Below are 19,337 nucleotides of genomic sequence, written 5' to 3' on the forward strand. Positions count from 1 at the left end.
GCTGAAAGATCAGGGTGTTAGTCACTTTAAAATGTATTGGGTTCGGTCAACCTTGTCTAATGGCAGCTGCTCAACTGTGGAGGTACATTCTCCACTCTCATCGGGTTCTGGGAAGCTTCACACGGTCTACAGAAAGTACAGCAATGTGAAAATGATAAATGGTTTGTTGTTATGGGATGCGTGTGTGTGTGTGTGTGTGTTATTGAAAAATAATGAGAGTGTGCGGGTGAGTCATAACAGGATTCTGACATGAAGACATTTAATGAAGAAGAGCCTGCTTGTTAACATTTGACTGTTTGTTTGTGCCTCATTTTTCATCATTAATATTCATGATCACAACTGAAATCAGAGCTGCAGACCCTGGACTGGAATCTCTAAAGACTTGAGACTTAAAAGAAAAAAAACATTCCAGTTGTGACCTTGTAAAAATTAAAAACAGTCTGCATTTTTTGAGGATTTACCGCAACTGCACCACTTACAGCACAAATGATGACGATACCAAAGCTGGTTTGTTCTTGCAAAAGGTTATTAGTGATTCATTTTAATCTGTATATTGCACAGACAGATTTTAAAATAGCTGTATACACTGGATTCACCCTTCCCTTCTTTCATCTTCCTCCATCACCATTATTCCCACGTGGGCAACAGTAGATCATCACTGTGACCTCACAGAGGGAGCAGTTATTAAAAAGCCATCATGTTCTTTGTTGGCTACAGTTGGACTTTGTTAGAAACAATTGACTGGTATTGTACAACACTGAGATTCACAGTGACCCACATTAGTTCAGGCAACAGAGAAAATAAAAGAAGCCGAGTTATTCGGCCTACTTTAAACGCCCGTCTGTATCTCATGTTGTATTTAACGCCGTTATCGTGAAAGAAGTTTCCGGGTAGCCATGTGTTTATCACACAAAAATGACGTCGGCACTCGTAATACCAGCGATTGGTCAACGCAGCAACGGGGGCGTCCGTTCTCGTCTTTCATTGGATGCTAGGTTAAATCTCCTCCTCCTGATTGGCCGGGAGCGTCGCTCAGCTATTGGCTTATTTCACGCAGTTGACAATTTGAAAATCGGTGCTCGCGTTCACAGACTGGGGAGCAGCTGCACAGAGAGAGGAAGAGACAAAGATTAGGACTTAAAACTTACTTAAAAACAAAGGGAAGAGCGGAATTAAAAGTTTTCCCGTAAGTACATTTAAAGTTTACATCGATCGCGCAGGCATGTTAATTGTTGCATTATAATCTAGCGAGGTCACGATGTTTAATGTTTGTGTTGATTGACTGACGTTCATTGTCTCAGTTCAGGCTGTTAAAACACAGTTTGGTTTACTGTTTCATGCGCCGCCGCCGCACTGTAACGTTTTGTTTAAACCTTTAATGAAACTGCTTGAGCAAAATGCTTCTCATAAATAACTGTGAACTCTTGTGTTTTGCAGAAAGTCGCTGCAATGTTAGCCGGGGAGGACGGTGCCCAGCTGCGGTGCTGTGTGACGGTGGAGCAGCTGAACCCCTCCGGCCAGGCCACCCGGAGGCAGGTCATGCGTAAAGCCTCCGTTATTCTCGGCCGGAATGAGTTCCAAGAGATCATCCTCCGGGTCCACGACGGGAAAGTCCCACAGAGTTACTCTCTGAAAGAGTTCAAACTCTTTACCAAGTTCGCCAGAGACGGGAAGTGCACCGTGAAACTCCTCCCTGAAAACATTCAGGTGCTCATCTCCAACTGCCCCGCCGACCAGCTGAACCTCTTCCTCAAAACCCTGAGCATCAAGCACCAGGCCTGGCAGAGCAGCAAGCCTCTTAGCGGCCGAGAGAAACTCAAAGCCGGCCTGCCCCGCAGCTTCGAGGCCATCAGCCCCCTGCAGCAGAGGGACATCCAGAAGGTCAATGAGCTGAGAAGTAAAGTGGCTCCCAAAGGGCTGGCAGACCGCACCAATAAGACCTCTGTGGCAGGAACAGGGCAGCAGGTCAAAAGGTCGAGGAGTGACTGTAACTTCAGCCCAGTGAGTTACACACACGCACACGCACACACACGCACACACTCTGTTATCAGAATCAGAAATCAGTTAAATGGTGTTTCACCGGCTGTGTGTTTTGATGATTTCAGGTGAAGGCCAACCCCAGTAAGAAGCCCATCCTGGCTCTGTCATCACGTAAGCTGAATAAAGAACAGGCGGCTGTCCTCAGTGCTGTGCTGAGTGGCAGGAACGTCTTCTTCACTGGAAGCGCTGGTAAGTGTGTGACAGTAAATCTAGTTATTTTTGTAAGTTTCTGTCTAAAAAAACAAAAAAGATACTCTTGCATATATGATACATTTTGACTGTCTTAAGTTCCTCCTCTTCCTTTCATGAAATGTTTCATGGTGTTTTTCCTCTGGCAACTTTTATTGTTTGTGTGAAATTGTCTGTTCTAATTTAATATGAATGTGTGTGTTTTTCAGGTACAGGAAAGTCCTTCTTACTGAAGAGAATCATGGGATCTCTTCCTCCAAAGAGCACCTTTGCCACTGCCAGCACAGGAGTGGCTGCATGTCACATTGGAGGAACAACATTACACAACTTTGCTGGTCAGTCTTTGCGTCTTAAAAAACAAAATTAGATTTAGATAGATTAGACTGACACAAATGTGTTTCTGGAAATGGTACATCATTAGTGAGAGACACGCAGAGGTTATTTTTCCCCCACATCAACAAGTTTTATTGTGTGTTCTCTAAATAATTGGTCAATTTGCTGGTTTCATCAAAGGCCCATCTTGAAACTAGGCAGTATTATTGACGGACAAATGTCCTATTAAAGAAAAGCTCGAGGCAGGGCAGCAGCTAACTGTTATTTTCATTATTGTTTAATCTGCTGATTATTTTCTGGATTAATCATTTTAGTATTCAAATCTATAGTGAACAAAGGCCCATCATGATTCTCCAGAGCCCAAGGTGGCTGAAACCCAAAGAGACTCAGTTTACAATGATACTAAACAGAGAAAAGCAGCAAATCCTCACACTTGAGACACTGGGACCAGTCAATGTTTGGCATTTTTTCCTTGAAGAATCACTGACACAATTTATCAAAACAGTTGAAATGTTCTGTCAATCAAGGCTTCAGTCCTGCGCCCTTCTGTAACTTCCATACAAAGAAAAGGGTCTTGCATCTATTTCGTCTTTTGCGCTTACTTTTTTAAAGTACAGCTGAAGCCCTTGACTCCGTTACAGTGTCTGTGTTATGTCGTATTTCAGATTATGAGTCTTTTAATATAATGGAGGACGTTTCAGATGTCTGTCCACGTGAACGGATGTTTTTAATCTCAATATAAAGTAGAGGTTGTGAATTGAGTATCTGCACTGGTGTTATTCATTTGTGCCTCGTCTGACAGTCTGTCTTCCCATCCTCTGTATTTGTGCTCTCTCCAGGTATTGGCTCCGGCTCTGCCCCACTGGAGCAGTGCATCGAGCTGGCTCAGAGGCCCGGGGTGCTGCGGCACTGGACGACCTGTCGACACCTCATCATCGACGAGGTCTCCATGGTGGAGGCCCAGTTCTTTGACAAGCTCGAGTCGGTGGCCAGGTGAGATTAGACTCAAAGCTGAACATCACAGCCAAATTCAATGTTCAAAAAACTCACTTTATGATACTACAGTATATAATGATATAGGTTTACAAAGTCTTTAGCAAAGCAGTTGCATGTTTTCTGTTGGAGAGCTTTCACATGTTTGGTTAATGCAGGTTCATATTTGCTTCCTATGCGGCTGCAGCTGTTCACTGTAAAACTCACTGTAATTTAAGTTTAGTGTACAGTGTAGAATCTGTAGACAGAAGTCATTGCCTAAACCCAAAAAACATTTTCATCAATGCATAATGATTGAATGATGAGTATTTTATGTGAGGACAATTAGCCCTAACCACAAAACCTAATGATACATTTGACTAATTGAACCATTCTTGACATCTTTACATAAATTATACAAATAAATGTCTTGTCACTGGTGATTGATATGACTTCATTCATTAATGCTCTTTCAAACAGCTGGTGTTGGGTAAACATTCATAATTCATAAAACTGAAACTATGTTAAGTAATTCATACTCTTAATGTTTGCAGTGTTACATTTTTAAATGTTTAGTTTCCAAACACACCGTGGGGGCAGTCTCTTCTTCAATATCTGTTCACGCATGGTGTTCCTCAGTGTTTGAGCAAGTATAAATATTATTATTGTGATGTTTTATATTAGAAGCAGCACCAGCAGTCTGGAACTAATAGGAAAACAAAATAGAGCGGAACCAACTGGTTAAGGTGTCTTATGTGACTGTAAATTGAATATTTTCAGGCTGTCAGACAAAATAAGCAATTTGAAGACATCACCTTGTGCCTTTAGGAAATTGTAACGGCTATTTTTATAGACTATGAAAATAATCCTAAATTGCAGCCATATAATCGCTATATTCATCTTCACTGACATGCATCTTCTCACTGCGCTCCTGCAGGTCAGTGAGGAGGTCCACTGAGCCGTTCGGAGGCATCCAGCTCATCGTATGTGGCGACTTCCTCCAGCTGCCTCCAGTTTCTAAGGGAAAGGAAAAGGCCAGCTTCTGCTTCCAGGTCAGACCATCGTGGATCTTACAACTTCTGTTTGTTTGTCGTTTTAGTGACGCTGTGTGTCAGTAAGCTGATGGGGTTGAGGACGAATAGGTAATTCGCACTGAAATACCAGAACATTTTGACAACTCGATGATCCATTGCAATTCAACATACAATTCTGCAGTAAATCCTGCTCTTATAATTAAAGATTATAATGAAACTGTTCATTCAGCTCTGTAATATCATATATATTTTGTGTACTCCACTTCAGTAACTGCTCGTGTGAGTCTGTACTTAACTGAGTAATTTAGTCTTACTCATGATGGTCTATGCTCTTTCCTACTTACTGAAGAGCATTAATGGGTGTTATTAAACAAGACCTTTCCCCTCTATGAACCTTCAGGCCAGGAGTTGGCGTAAAGTCATCCAGCTCAACATGGAGCTAACAGAAGTGCGGAGGCAGACGGATCGGTCCTTCATCTCCCTCCTGCAGGCAGTGAGGGTGGGCAGGTAAAATTATGGCTCCATTTTTGTACAGCTAATGAGAGTGTAATGTTTTATACCAAATGTACAGGATAATGTGCTGTCTAGCTATTTATGTTGAGCCGTTGCAGGACTTTTTTTTTTATATATTCTACTGAACACGTTTGCTATGCTTCAAAAATAGTTTTTCTAAAGGAAAAGTTCAATCAAGTTCTGTCTCAACACCATTCAGAGTGACGGAGGAAGTCGCCGCTAAGCTGACGGAAAGCGCCTACAATCAGATTGAGAGGGACGGCATTCTAGCGACCAGGCTGTGCACACACAAGGACGACGTGGAGCTCACAAACGAGAACAAACTCCAGCAGCTGCCAGGTCTGAATATCCCCCCCCCCCCCCCCCCCAGTTTGAAACAGGTGTTGCTTTCTTTGGCTTGGATCCAGGTGAAAATTGGCAATTGTCCATGGCTTGCCTCAGGTATGGCAACCGTGTGGAAACCTGTTTCCTCTCAAGGGGTATTTTCAGTCTCAGCTGGACGCCACTTGTTCTCTGACTCCTGTTGCCTCTTGTTCTGGTATACTTTTATTTGTGTGTCGACTGTATCAGGAAACTGTGGGGAGTGTGTTTGGCCTTCTGTGGCAGCAGTTTTTTTAAGGCTGTATTTTGGGCAATTAAGGTTGAACTATAAACATTCATATTTTGTATATGAAACTACCTATTTTTACAATATTTCACATTATTAGTCGCCGGTGTAAAGACTCTCTTCCTGTCACTTAGGGTCAGTGCGAGTGTTTGAGGCACTGGACAGTGACCCAGCCCTGGTGAAGACAATAGACACTCAAAGCCCCGTCAGCAGACTGATCCAACTCAAAGTGGGAGCTCAGGTGTGTGTGTGTGTGTGTGTGTGTGTGTGTGTGTGTGCTTTTTATTCTCCACAATCTTTCGTACCTCCAGCATTTTGCATGCAACATTGTACTTTCGATGTGTCAAATACTGCGCTCAGTTTGAGAGATGCCGTGCATTTAAATGTTGTTCTTTTTAAGGTCATGCTGACAAAGAACCTGGATGTCGCTCGAGGTCTGGTGAACGGAGCACGAGGGGTCGTGGTGGCTTTTGAGTCTGGAAAACATGGTACGTATTTTATTTATTCAATCATCTTGGAACATATTGCAGAAACATTTGCTCAGAAAAGCTGGAATTTATTGAAAATCTTGTATATTTAGTTGTAAATATATCCATAGTGACGAGAGGTTGCAGACGACTCCTTGAAGGAATAGTTCTACATGGTGTATGTGTTGGACCCTGTCAGCCAATCATAGCCGTCGGTGTAAATGCTAAACACCTACAGTTAAGAGCAGCCTTGGCACTGCAGTCACCTAATATGAAAAACATCACTGGAGGATATTTAATTGAAGAACTTAAGGTCTTTTCATGTTGAAATCGTTAGAAACAAAAAGGCAAATGACTTTAATGAAAATGCCACAGATTAGGTCTTTTCACTAACGACGGTGGTGGTAATTTTTTTTTTTTTTTTGTCCCTCCATGACTCATTCCTGTTTCCTCAGGACTCCCACGTGTGCATTTCCTGTGTGGCATTACAGAGGTGCTGAAGCCTGAGCGCTGGGTGTTTAAGTCTGGTGGCGGGATCCACCTGAGTCGACAGCAGCTGCCACTCAAACTGGCCTGGGCCATCTCCATTCACAAGAGCCAGGTGAGTGCAGGTTTCAGTCCCAGCCACACAGTGTATTGAGCTACAAACAATCACCAAATCACTATGATTGATTATTTATTTATTTATTTATTTTTAATAATCTCTCTTCCTGGAAGACCTTGATTAGTGTTGTCACAGGACGCCAGTGTTCTGTGTGGGTATCTCTTGAATGGACGACTCGCTTGATGAATGACTGTTTTAATTTAATTGGCCAAAAACCTTCTTTTGTACTGAATTTGCTGTCGTCTCTAGACAGCTAAAAATATCTGACGGTTTGATTGCAGTCTGAGCCGGCCTTGAAGCTCAATCGTTGTCCTCATTATTGCTCGTCCTCCAAGGTTAAGAACAACAGGAGAGGGAAGATGAGAGCGATGTCAGAAATACAGATTGTGTTCAGACAAATAGTTTCTCTGAATTCACCAGCAGCGTTCTATTACCAATGAATCTCCTTTCAAATGGGTTTATCTCTGACGCAGTAGTGGGAACATAAAATGTATATAAACTTCTAAAACACTCTTTTAGCCATTGTCATGAAGTTGGCTATTTAAATTAAAGCAGGTTTTGAGTATGTTGTGTGTTCACACCAGAAAAGTGGCCAAATACAGAAGAATGCCACTGATTTGAGTGTGTTGTTGATGCACTCTATTCTCCCACAATGCAATAAACAAAGGAAATGGAGGAGTTGCTCACAGCTGGAAGAAGATTCAAATGAATTTTGTGGATGTAAGTAATTTTTTGGAGCCGTTTCAAAGTACATTAAACCATAGGAAAAACATTTGAATGTCTTGTGGAGTAATTGGCTATGGCTTTCCAAAATTGCTGTTTGATTGAAATCCGACATCACGCATATTGTATCATTTCCTGTTGGTATAAAATGATAGTAAGTTGGCCGTTTTCTGTATACATTGATGAGTGGGTATGTAGTATATGGACTCTGAACACAGCTTCAGTCTTGTTTTAAACAGTTCCTCTGTTCAGTGTGCACGCTGCTATTTATGCCACTACTTTTCCCAAATCCCACTTTTCATTGTGACCGATCGCTGTGGCATTTAACGGAGTGAGAGCACGTTAATCTGGTTTACAGGTGAACACAGGTTGTCCTTGGCTGGTATTTATCAAGCAGCACTGATCTACAATCTTTCACATCTTAAATCAAACTTCACACAAACATTTTAATTTTTTTTTTTTAAACCAGTATTTTGTACTAGTTGGTGATGAAAGAACAATGACACAATTATTAATGTCATGAGCGTTTTGAGCATGAATTTAGAGATGCTGTATTGCTCTCATAAAACTGGGCTCAGTTTGCCCCCTAGTGGAATAAAAAGGGCAGCCAGTATTTATTTGGAGAAGTAGCCACATTTAAGAATTTAAGGCCACGGTGTCTGAGGTATCATTCGTCATTTAAAAATCATACTGCTGAGAGAAACTCCATGCTATTTGATGGGGGGAAATTGCTATAGAGGCCCGGCCAGACACCGTGAACATTAACCCAGTGTTACTGCTGCTACCCACAAATGAGCTGCAATTGTCACCACCAATCACTCGGCTGTGTTGCCCGCAGCTTCCCGCTCTGCTCCCACAGCACATTCTACATCTGACCTGACCTCCAGACTCTGAAATTGGTTAGCAAGGAAAAGGGGTCCCGCTGGGTAATTGAGTTCATTGGTCACGACCAATGTGTCGCCAATATTTGATCTACAGCAGAGGAGCCAAGGCACAGGGAAATATATAAAAAGGAAATCCCACACCTGCATCCCTTCAGAGGAAATGAGGACACAAGAATTATAGTACCTGAGAATAACAGGGCCGGGGTGGAGGCATTGCCCATGTAGCTTTTGAATCTTGAAATACCTGCCCTGTCAGGTTTGACGTAGGTGACCACTTTACACTTATAAGTCACACGTGCAAGTAGCTTAATTGGCTAGCTGCATGACATTTTACTAAACAACGTAATACTGATATACTGGAGAGCTGTGAATAAATCGGTTCAATCAAATACTGGTATATCCATCCATCAACGTAAACTGCTTTATTATGAACTACAAAATGCTAATAAATTCTTGCATGTCTGTCGTTCTGACCTGTGACCATCCATTGTAGGGAATGACGCTGGACTGTGTGGAAATCTCTCTGGCTCGTGTGTTTGAGAGTGGCCAAGCTTACGTGGCCTTGTCTCGGGCTCGGAGCCTGGAGGGTCTGCGGGTCATGGACTTTGACCCCCGCGTGGTCAGGGCCGATCCAGACGTGCTCCTCTTCTACAGGAAACTGAGGAAGGAGAGGCTGCTCATGCAGGTGAGTGCAGAGCTCTTCCTCGTGTCATTGTCGTAACCTGCAGACACACTGTTCAATCTAAAATGACTTCCTCTGTCTCCACTGCTCCCTGCAGGCCTCCATGGATGATTTTGTTGGCAACCGCAACAAAGAAAACTGCTGGTGAGAAGGTGAATTTATCTACATCTTCTGTAACATTATGCACTGTGTGCGTGAGTCATCTGCACGTTATCATCTGGTTTCATTCTCTTGGGGACAATTTGGTCTCTATACATGACAGCAACCAGACATCTTAATTCACCGTCTACCTCACACGTCCTGTTTAAACTGGCAGTATTAAGTCACACTGCCACCTTCTGATCATTCTTGTCATTTTAATTTTTTTTAAGAGCTTATTTTTATGCCTTGTTTTTTAATTTATTATCATGATTGTCAGCACATATTCAAATAAAGTTGAAGTGAACTTAGATCTCTGTGTGGAGCATTGTTTCGTCATTAAGCCTTGAGTGTCCCGCCATTAATAACCTCCACAAGCCAGAGTGAGAAATGAATTTCAATCCTGCCACATAGTCTTTGTAACAGGTGGCCTACAGGTGGCCCTTTTTTCTTAGTATTCTCGTGATACTATATCACCTAATAAGACTGCAGGATAATTCTGTATTGTTGATCTCCATGATCATGTATAGTAAAAATTCTCAAACTGGGATGCTGTAGTTACAATTTAACATTTTACTTACCGAAAATCTTACTCAAATCAGATGATTACAGGTTTCATGAAATTGAGTACTGCAATATTACGCGTTCCCTTAATACCCAAGTCTGACCCACAACCAAAGATGACCTTCAGACCTTAAAGTCCTGAGTAAACAGTCAGACACTTCCAATTGTCAGGCAAACTGGAAACCAAAGAACCTTTATTTTCCAGAAAGATGAATCATGATCAAACCTGAGGTAAACTCTCCGTTACGGAGCAACATACTTGTTTTGCATATGAACTGACCGCATTGTGAGAAATAGTCTGAGCCCTGTCCTTGCACAACCTTTTAACAACTCTGATGCACCCATTACCTATACAAGCAGCGATTCATAGTTTACATACTGCTTCTGACGCCGTCTACAGAAGTATGCACTGAATACAGAAAGAGTAGCATGTATTTAGTCCAGGAACCCAAGAAAAGTCATTTACATTAATACACAGGAGAAGAACAACAACAGAACTGTCTTGATTATTTTACAATTTTAGCAGTTAAATAGTTTCTACAGCTGCAAGTGTTGGAAACTGGGCAGGCAGGTCATTTCACGTTGTGGAACAGCTTGTGTGCGACCTACAAAGAATAGAGAGAACACCGTGAGCGTCTTCATCGTAAGACAAAGGCACAAAAATCAAGTGACAGTCTGGTTTTAAAAAGGGGAAAAAAGGGCAAAACCTTTTTCTCCTCTTTGTCTCACATACACACTTACACAATGGTCCCGGGCATGCAGGAAGTCAAAGAGTTCTTCTGTGCACTCCTCCTCAGTGCTGGATCTAGCGCCGACCCGGGCTTCACAGGTCTCCAGACGCTCCTTGAGGTGCACACAGTGTTCAGTCTGCTCACACTTGGATCGTATCGTTTCTAGAGGGTCCTGGGAGAGACAAAAAGCAAATCGGGTATACAATTTTTACAATAAATTAACCCTCACCATATCAACTAATCACATAACTGGTAATATACATACGTGTTAAACGCTACAGCTGCTGCCAGAAACTCTGCACCAACATAATTCACTGTCTCCACTTCTGATATTGAAGCCCAGTTCTTCAGTCGTATACTTAACATTTTTCTAGAGCCTTTGGCAAATCAACCACAATTCTCAAACTGATATCAAAGCACGATGCACAAAACCATGATTGCTGTTTGCGATGGTGATTTTGGAATGAAGTACTCAGATCTTTGGCTTAAGTAAAAGCAGCAATACCACAGTGTAGAAATACTCCGTTGCAAGTCAAAGTCATGCATTCAAAATTATATTTAAGTAAAAGTACAACAGTATTAGCATCAAAAGTATCAAGAGCTTAAGTACTCATCATGCAGAATGTCCTATTTCATGTGTATGATAGTATAGGATTATAATTATTATAAATGTGTTCATCACTTTAATGCTGCAGTTGGTGAAGGTGGGCTAATTTTAATTACTTTATATAGTGCTGGGTAGCTTGTGAATTTCCCCCCAGGATCAAATAAATTCTATCTTATCCTTTATTAATACATCATAATATATTTGTTGATTATACTGTGTTTTGTATTGTGAATCAGCAAAGTGACCAGTAACTAAAGCTGTCAAATAAATGTGCTGGTGTAAAAACTAGAATATTTTCCTCTGAATTGTAGTACAGTAGTAGCAGAAAATTCAGATACTGAAATAATGTACAAATACCTCAAAGTTGTACTTGAGTAAATGTACTTTCTTCAACTGAATGAAACAACTACAGAGATGTATTCATGGGAAATGATTCTGTACTGTCTCATAGTGTACAAACCTTATTCTCACTTTACTTGAATATGTCTGACCTTAAAAGGTCTATTTCTTTATGTATACATTTATTTAAGTGACCAGTGTGGCAGGTGAGTTCCCTGTTCAAACTCAAATAATGTTCTTCATATTTATGAAGAACAAACTTACCACCATGTCTTCTTCTTCCTCCTCCTCCTCTTCTTCTTCCTCCTCAGCAGGTGCATCTTCCTCCTAGTCAGTGACAATAATACATGGGCATTTAATCAGTTTAGTTTGAAACATTTTAATTTATTTAATTTTTTTTTTTTTTTTAAACAACAAAAGGCTGCATTAAATCTAACTTCTGCTCAACATATCAACACAACTAAAACTCAAATTACAATCCAACACATATTTTAGGCTTTTGTAATTCTGTAGTTGGGTTACATTAACTGAGTGATGAATAACCAAAAGGAGACACCTGTGTTACAACTTATTGTACCAGTCCTTCATTGGACCATTCAAAGTAACAACGAGCAAAATATCTCTAAAAACTCAGTGTATAGTTTGTGTTACAATTTCACTACTAAAAGTAGCATTTAAACGTCTTTTAAAGAGCTGACACTAAACTCGCACTTTACAAAGCTAATCTGACCAGCAGAGTCGGGCTACTTGCGCAGAGTTAGGTAACTTGGCCAAACACACATACAAAAAGCAACTGAAAGGGCACATATGGGTATTTTTCAGTACCTCGTCGTCGGGGTCGCCGTTTGTGAGCATCTTCCTCTCGAAAACCATGATTACGGCTCTGAGGTTAACCAAAAACTCCCGGCAGAGGACAGAAGTCCTAGCTTGTCAGCAGCACCGTTTTTCGTTGAGGACGTAAGGTCGGTCACACGCAGGAAACGACTAGAGTGGTCCCCGGATGCAGTTTCTTATTGGTTAGAAGCGATTATTGAAGTTTCTTTGGTGCAATCATATGCTTAGATTTTGTATAAGGTCCGCCCATTCAATTGGACAATTCGTGCGGAACTTTTGTTTTGGCTGTCGGAGCAAAGACGGACCAAAAAAACCGTCGCACGGCATGATGGCACTGCTCTTGGACACCAGACTTCTACTAAGAAAAGTGAAAGATTTGAGGTGTTTAACGCCAAGACGAAACCGAGTGAAAGAAAAATGGGTACGTTGTCAAAGCAGTAATAGATAAAGCATGTAATAATGGTCGTTATCTATAAAACATTAGGCTGACTCACACGTTTAAAAGGTATTAATGTTTGGAGCTGTCAAGAATATTCAGCAACCTATAACTGGTAGATATGCAAAACAAGTATTGAATTTAGACAATAAGTATGTATACCACGGCGAATGTAATTAATGAGTTGGATTGAAAATATTAGCCCCTGAAATTAAAATAAACAGTTGTGTTAATAACAACATCTACAAATGTGACTTCTGTAGCTAACTGTAATCAATGACACAGTACATTCATGAAATTGTCAAGTATAAGACATACATTAACTTGTTATTCTCTCATACAGTATAATACAATGAATATCCTTATTAGATTTTCATAGAAGAATATAACATTGTACACTAACATGTTTTTTGAATTCTGCCCCTAATTGTAGGTGTTTAACTTAACTTATTAAACTCACACAGAAACAAGAGGGAACATCAAAGCAAGTAAACATTTAAAATCAGTGTTCTGACCGCCCTACTTTTGGACAGGCTGCCACACGCACCAAGCACCCTCCCTCCAGTCTAGCCCTGCAGCACTTTGATGCCAGCTACAGCATCCAGCTGGGGCAGCTGTGGCCATCAGTCCGAGCCGCCCTGCTGTCAGAGAGGAAATACGGAGCCCTGCTCAACAACTTCTGCCATGATGCGATTCTGGCAGATTTCGGAGCCTTGGGATGCAGAGACTTCATCAGTGACACAGATACAGAAGGTACGTGTGCATCTCCAGCGTTTACAGTGAACCTGCTAATGTTGGCTGATCAAATTCTTATCAGGTTTTCTTTTTTCAGAAAAGCAAAAGATGCATGGAATTAATTGAATGACAGAATTGATTTAATAGGGCGTGAGTAGTTCATAGGTTCGGGTAATATTAGGGCTAATCAGAGTTTTTATAATCAAAATGTAGTAGGTGTCAATATGTAGAAGGAGTGCTATTACATCGTCATCTCTCCACTCATTTTCCTGAAAGAAACCATAATGCTCACTCCACTTGCTAATGCTATATCAAGCATGGCACCCAGAACTTAAAAAAAACATCAATACATTGCATATAACGCAGTCAATGGATCTAATAGCAGCCCCTTTATTTGCATGCAATTGCTCTTATTTTGTGTGTATTGATTTTTATTGAACAAAGATTCTTCCTCAAAGACTTTTTCTTATGTTTTTCCCTGCTCCTTTCTGGTGATTGTTTCTGGTTTAGTTTGGTCATGGTAAACAAGTCTCTTGATAACCAAAGTTGCAGGGAGGTTCTTTACAATCAAGTCAGTTATTTACGAGAATAATGATTCAAACCATCACATTATTTGAGTGTGGACTTTGTTTTAATTTCATGTACCTTTCCTCAAAAATACTTAATTAGTTAATAACAATGGTTGATCATTGTATTTAGGAGAAATGGCAAAAAACTGCAAAAGGCTACTGTCCGTCTTCTCTGAAAGCTTTAATATTAAACTCACAGTTTTTATGTCATTAAAAAGCATCAATTCTGCGTTCTTCATCATTTCTGCAGCTCAGTCATGTCTGGAGCAAGAATCTGAGGGTGCAGCTGAGGAGGAATCCAGCGGTGTTTCTATGAAGAAATCTGATGGTCAGCGATTCTCTCCTCTGGAGCTTAGTCCTCACATCAGGTGCTTAGTGTTTCCAAGAGGGGACATCACAAGATTCAAGCCTGCGAGGTGAGCTTATTTATTACTTATTGGACAAATATTAAAGTCAAACATATTTGGATATGTGAATTAACTGCCTCTGTTTGTCAAATTGTTTGCTTCAGCTCTGTTATCAGAAAGCATTGTTGACATTAGCCCTGTTGTTTAAAGTCTTATACAAGTCTGGTAACTTATTAAAAAACATATCTTTGTGTTTATATATTTGGTTTTAAAATGGTTTAGTAGGCCCAAGTGGTTGAACATTTTTAGAGGACGTTGTCTTCCAAATGAAGTAAGTTTTTACTCAAAGCGCAGCCTGATTCTCAGTTCTCTCTGACCTCCTTTGTCCTCTAAAGACCCGACATGTACGGGTTGTTGGGTTACTACCTGATGGACGCAGCGTCTGTGCTGCCTTGTGTCGCACTGGATGTTAAAGAAGGTCACAATGTGCTTGACCTCTGTGCTGCTCCAGGAGGCAAGACCCTGGCTTTACTTCAGACCCAGTCTATAGGTAAGAGGACTGCTCTCATCTTTTCTGTTTTCCGCACTTAGTCCTTGGCAAACCTTTCTTGCCTTCCCACTCTGTGAGAATTGGTGCTGTTATTCTGTCTGTATGTTGTAGTTAAACCTCCATCGCCTGTGTTCAAGGTTTTTTGTGTGTAAATGACGCCTCGGTATCGCGGACATTGCGTCTGAGAAAGGTTCTCCGCAGCTACGTTCCCAAGCAGTTGTTGACAGACGAGAAGCTACGCGTCACCTCCTTTGATGGCACCAAGTGGGGGGAAATTGAAAGGAACACTTTTGACAGAGTAAGCAAGTGTTACGTAATCATGTTTATCCTTTTCGGAAAAATCACAGATGCCTGAATTAATGTAGTGTTTATCTTTTCTGTGTCCAGGTCCTTGTCGATGTCCCCTGCACCACAGACAGACATTCCCTCACGGAGTACGACAACAATATATTCAGTAAGAGCAGGATCGGTGAGAGGCGACGGCTGCCACAGCTACAGCTGGAGCTGCTGCTGTAAGTTTTGCTGAAGATATAAATATAGTGTGAATGGTATTATTACGGTTATGTGGTTACGTTTTGTCACATTAATATAAAGTAAAGCAGTCCACTTTAGAGCTACAAGTGAGTATTATTATTTAAGATGTAAATAAAGTGAACAAACCCTCTCTCTATCCTGCAGGGCGGGAATCGTAGCAGCTTGTCCGGGTGGGGAGATCCTTTACTCCACTTGCACACTTTCTCAAATCCAAAACCTGAGTGTGGTGGAACAGGCCATCTACTTGGCTCGAGAGAACCACGGCATCCAACTCCAGGTCAGTCAGACACACTTGCACTGTATACTGTGTACTGAACAATAGTGGAAGATCACTTTTATTAGGGTTCTGACCTCTGAAATATCAGGACGTCCTGATTATGAACACATAATTGTCAAATAATGAACAAATAATTTGCCTTTTTTGTTTTTCCATTTGTCCCCCCATTTCCTGATCATATCTACATTCAGGTCGTTGATCTGCGACCCATCACACACATGTTTAGGAAAACCTTTCACTTCGCTCCAGACATCCACCTGGGTGAGATGGTCATCCCACACTTAGCCGCTAACTTTGGCCCCATCTACATGTGCAAGCTAAGGAGGCTTACATAGACTGCGGACTGGTGGACAGCTTTGCCTGACAGCTTGTGGACATTTGAATGAGTGTGTCGCTGCTTTATGGACTCATGAGGTGATCCTCAGCGTCAGACTCATCTGTACGTGTAAACTGTAGCTGTTGAAGGAGAACTTTTCATCATGGTGGTGGACTGTTGAAACACGGGACTACAGTTGGTTAAATGTGACTGATTTCAACGTCAGAAAACACAAAGCCTCGAGTTGCAGGACCTGGACCCTGACATTTTAATTGTGGACAACCCTGGACTACAGTGTTTTTATATGGAGACGTTGGACTCTGGTGAACCAACAGGAATGCCAAATTCAATTCAGGTGATTCTTGGTTTTTAAAGTGAATTAAAACTCAGATTTGACACAATGTCTTTAGACACAGTAGAATGTGCTACACCAGCTTTGCAATGTGTCTTTTAATTGTAGTTTTATCTTTGCCCTGTAGGTGGCGACGGTAGATTAGAAGTATCCTATATAGTCTGTGGCCACAAGAGGACTCTAAGGACACGTCTGTAAAGGTTATATGTTGACGGTGTGCAGGTCCTCCTGCTCTGTCAGATGCATAGAGATGAATATTTCAGGCTCATCACATTACTGAAACACACATTTCCATCAGAATTACCTGCTCTCCTTAACTCTCCCATGAAAATGGGTTTGGGTTGCTCTATGGTTATTCATCAGGTTTGATGGCTTTGCCTAATAACGCGATATATCGAAGAAGGTCATAATGAACAGGCAGGTAATGACTTCTTTGACCATTTGGCTTCTCACATCTGAATCTGTGCAACTTTCATTATTGTAGCTGGATTGACTCCGTTTTGCATTGACATCACTCAGAGGTGAAAATGTTTCCTCTTATCACGAGCTAATGTGAGCGGAGAGGTGCCTCTTTTTCCATCACACCGCCGATGACCCTTGATGTTGTCCTGGCCAGGCAATGTAGCGTGAAAAAGGTGTGTGTATGTGTGTGTGTGTGTGTGTGCCTAACGAGTCCACCATCCACATCCCACTGTCATTAAGCTGCTCCAAGTGCAGGAGCTGACTCCCATCCCCGCGCAGGGATGGACGGCAGCCATGCGGCTCCCAGATGAACATTAAAGAGGCAGAAGAGAGCTAAAATGGGACGTCTCGCCCCGTTTTGCCCCTCCGCTTTTTTATTCCACAGATGAGTGCAGATAATTTCCTGTGCGATTGTGAGTGATTACTGTATTACTGTGGTAAAAGGGGGATGTATCTGGGAATGCAGAGGGAATTAATGACACATAAAAACTATTTTTGTATTGACTGCTTTCATCTCCGGGGCCTTGAATGCCTCTTCGCACATCTTGTGATTACCTAAACGTATTGTAAATATGTGTTTCCTATGGGCTCTTACATAAATTTACATGTTTTAACACTCAGGAGACGGCAGACTGTTAGAGATGAGTTACTCTCTATTCTGCCTGTCTATAGACTCCACCGGCTGTCTACGTTATTATTGAATTAGCCAATGAACCGCTGTGCGTTTGTGTCCCTGTGTGTAAGCCTGTGTTAGGGAGACATATGCTGTGTATTAGAAAGATGAATATTATGGATTTGACACAACCGTGCATCTGCTGTGTTTCCAAATACAATTTCAATGTTGCATTTTTGCTAATAAACCTGCACAGCACTGTAATAGCCTTACGCTTTCACCTCGTACCACACAAGCTGCTGAATGAGTGATCTTGTACCCATTATTAATGAACTCCATATATTACAACTGAGCAGCTACTTATTATTAAATGACAGAAGAAGGGAAACCTGTCTCAGCTCTTTAGTTTGTCTAAATGGCTTCACCATTAAGGATTCAGTTTTCAGCACTGACCGTGTGCAGGTGAACGTTGAGGAGTCTGTATGTTTAGTAAAGATACACATGGTGACTCAGTTGTAGTCTGTGTATTTAAAAGCAGATGCTGCAGCTCCTGCTGTGCTGTTTTCCAGCCCAGAGGTGAAGATCAGACGTGTGTCCCAGTCGGCGGTGGGAGAGAGGATTTCACCAGTGGGGGTCTTTGTCGCAGATGCACTGTGTAGCCTGAGCCCAGCAGGATGCGCTCTCTGCTGCTCTCAGCCACAAGGCGGAGAGACAATGCTATAAAATGCTATATAGTGAGGGGGGGGGGGGGGGGGTTTCTTTTTTTACAGCTATTTGTATTTTTTTCTGAATCTAATTTCTGTTTACAGGCATCCTGTTGTCTGTTGATATTAGTGAAAGGATCATTTGTATCTCAGTCGTGATACAGTACGTCTGACTGAGAGCAGCTGACATGAATAGGCTGACTTCCTTACTTTCTCTTCACTTCACTCCCTTTTTTTGCATAATTTATAATTCATGGGTGATTCACTGCTGCAACAGACTTACTGGATCTCATACTCTACTCATTTCATACTTTTTTGTGTGTTATGTGGTTGAGCTACATGATGACATGATTTTTCTGTAGCATTAATACAGAGGTAACAATCGTTTAACATCTCTGTTTTAAGCAACTGTGGACAAAGTTACAAATCAATCAGCAGGCACTCTTTTTGGCAATATTGTGTTTTTATAGGATTTTTGCATTAACATAATGATTTTAATTTACCGGATTACTCATTCCTCTGTTTTTTTTTTCCATAAATAGTTTCTCAATTGACTTTCTAGTAAATGTGTTGTATCACAATAGATTGATATGGAGATGTAATATTACCTATGCCGTGATGTAGGAGTTTATCCACATCACTCCTAATGTGTGTGTTTTTTTTTTTTTATACAGTTACTTTCTATGTAACGTTTGATGATGTCGCATTATATATTTACACACTTTTTGTTGTGTTTCCCTTCAGAACTACAGATTGTCCTTTAAGTTACTTCAAACAAGCTTTGTAAACCAGCCATATACTCGATACGGGATCTAAGCATTCTCCGGTGAACTGGCTGAGAGCCGTCCCGAGTGGTTCAGTGAGGCCCACATTGGAAATGCAACCATAGGTTTAGGCTGCAGCCAGATTAAGAAGAGAGAGAATGGGGGTTTTCTTCTCTCTAAGAAGATTACCCGGGGAGGGGTGAGATGGCAGTCAGAGTGTTTAAGAAAAAAAGGACAAGAAGAAAATGGAAGATGAAGTGGAACTAAAGGAGGGTGGCCCAGGATACACAGTTTAGCCACCTGTTGTCTGCCTCCTGATATCACTCCTGTCTTTGTTTGTCTATCTCTATAACATCTATCTTTGCTCTGTCTCTTGCCATATTAGTTATTAAACATGTTGAGATAAAAGTCAGAGTT

At 41.4% G+C, this 19,337-nt stretch overlaps 3 protein-coding genes across 9 annotated transcripts; 2 read left to right on the top strand and 1 right to left on the bottom strand.

The window, feature by feature from the left end:
- Positions 1-1,449: 1,449 nt before the first annotated feature.
- On the top strand, positions 1,450-9,196 carry pif1 (PIF1 5'-to-3' DNA helicase homolog (S. cerevisiae)). The gene is made up of 12 exons (XM_070919531.1): positions 1,450-2,001; positions 2,106-2,229; positions 2,439-2,564; positions 3,402-3,555; positions 4,472-4,586; positions 4,969-5,075; positions 5,281-5,420; positions 5,823-5,929; positions 6,089-6,176; positions 6,611-6,756; positions 8,860-9,051; positions 9,146-9,196. Exons 1-12 carry the CDS (start codon positions 1,450-1,452, stop codon positions 9,194-9,196), a joined length of 1,902 nt encoding a protein of 633 aa, XP_070775632.1.
- A 718-nt stretch (positions 9,197-9,914) lies between these two features.
- On the bottom strand, positions 9,915-12,376 carry LOC139296532 (cytochrome b-c1 complex subunit 6, mitochondrial-like). 4 transcript variants are annotated; one of them, XM_070918949.1, is made up of 4 exons: positions 12,253-12,376; positions 11,692-11,754; positions 10,492-10,653; positions 9,915-10,355 (listed from the first exon to the last, which is right to left on the bottom strand). In XM_070918949.1, exons 1-4 carry the CDS (start codon positions 12,298-12,300, stop codon positions 10,323-10,325), a joined length of 306 nt encoding a protein of 101 aa, XP_070775050.1. In that variant the 5' UTR covers positions 12,301-12,376; the 3' UTR covers positions 9,915-10,322. The 4 variants fall into 4 exon arrangements, with proteins under 4 accessions (XP_070775050.1, XP_070775053.1, XP_070775052.1 ...); XM_070918952.1 differs by having other exon boundaries at positions 11,692-11,715; positions 12,253-12,370; XM_070918951.1 differs by having other exon boundaries at positions 11,692-11,730; positions 12,253-12,370.
- Positions 12,377-12,571: 195 nt separating this feature from the next.
- Positions 12,572-16,044, top strand: nsun4 (NOP2/Sun RNA methyltransferase 4). Of its 4 annotated transcripts, none has more exons than XM_070919487.1 (8): positions 12,572-12,682; positions 13,231-13,450; positions 14,252-14,417; positions 14,744-14,898; positions 15,036-15,196; positions 15,286-15,410; positions 15,577-15,709; positions 15,901-16,044. In XM_070919487.1, exons 1-8 carry the CDS (start codon positions 12,587-12,589, stop codon positions 16,042-16,044), a joined length of 1,200 nt encoding a protein of 399 aa, XP_070775588.1. In that variant the 5' UTR covers positions 12,572-12,586. The 4 variants fall into 4 exon arrangements, with proteins under 4 accessions (XP_070775588.1, XP_070775586.1, XP_070775587.1 ...); XM_070919485.1 differs by having other exon boundaries at positions 12,587-12,682; positions 13,231-13,476; positions 14,257-14,417; XM_070919486.1 differs by having other exon boundaries at positions 12,587-12,682; positions 13,231-13,458; positions 14,269-14,417.
- The last annotated feature ends 3,293 nt before the right edge of the window (positions 16,045-19,337 follow it).

Source organism: Enoplosus armatus, chromosome 14 (genome assembly GCF_043641665.1).
Source record: "Enoplosus armatus isolate fEnoArm2 chromosome 14, fEnoArm2.hap1, whole genome shotgun sequence".
Lineage (NCBI taxonomy): Eukaryota > Metazoa > Chordata > Actinopteri > Centrarchiformes > Enoplosidae > Enoplosus > Enoplosus armatus.

Excerpts from the sequence above, each read along its gene's own strand:
- pif1 (XM_070919531.1), top strand. The coding sequence starts at position 1,450 with ATGTTAGCCGGGGAGGACGGTGCCCAGCTGCGGTGCTGTGTGACGGTG. Across the intron at positions 3,556-4,471 it reads AAGCTCGAGTCGGTGGCCAG|GTCAGTGAGGAGGTCCACTG; the intron begins GTGAGATTAGAC and ends GCGCTCCTGCAG. Across the intron at positions 5,930-6,088 it reads AACTCAAAGTGGGAGCTCAG|GTCATGCTGACAAAGAACCT; the intron begins GTGTGTGTGTGT and ends GTTCTTTTTAAG.
- LOC139296532 (XM_070918949.1), bottom strand. The coding sequence starts at position 12,300 with ATGGTTTTCGAGAGGAAGATGCTCACAAACGGCGACCCCGACGACGAG. Across the intron at positions 10,654-11,691 it reads AGGAAGAAGAAGACATGGTG|GACCCTCTAGAAACGATACG; the intron begins GTAAGTTTGTTC and ends TGTCTCTCCCAG. Across the intron at positions 10,356-10,491 it reads TGCATGCCCGGGACCATTGT|GTCGCACACAAGCTGTTCCA; the intron begins GTAAGTGTGTAT and ends TATTCTTTGTAG.
- nsun4 (XM_070919484.1), top strand. The coding sequence starts at position 12,587 with ATGATGGCACTGCTCTTGGACACCAGACTTCTACTAAGAAAAGTGAAA. Across the intron at positions 12,683-13,230 it reads ACCGAGTGAAAGAAAAATGG|GCTGCCACACGCACCAAGCA; the intron begins GTACGTTGTCAA and ends ACTTTTGGACAG. Across the intron at positions 13,455-14,219 it reads GACACAGATACAGAAGGTAC|CATCAATTCTGCGTTCTTCA; the intron begins GTGTGCATCTCC and ends GTCATTAAAAAG.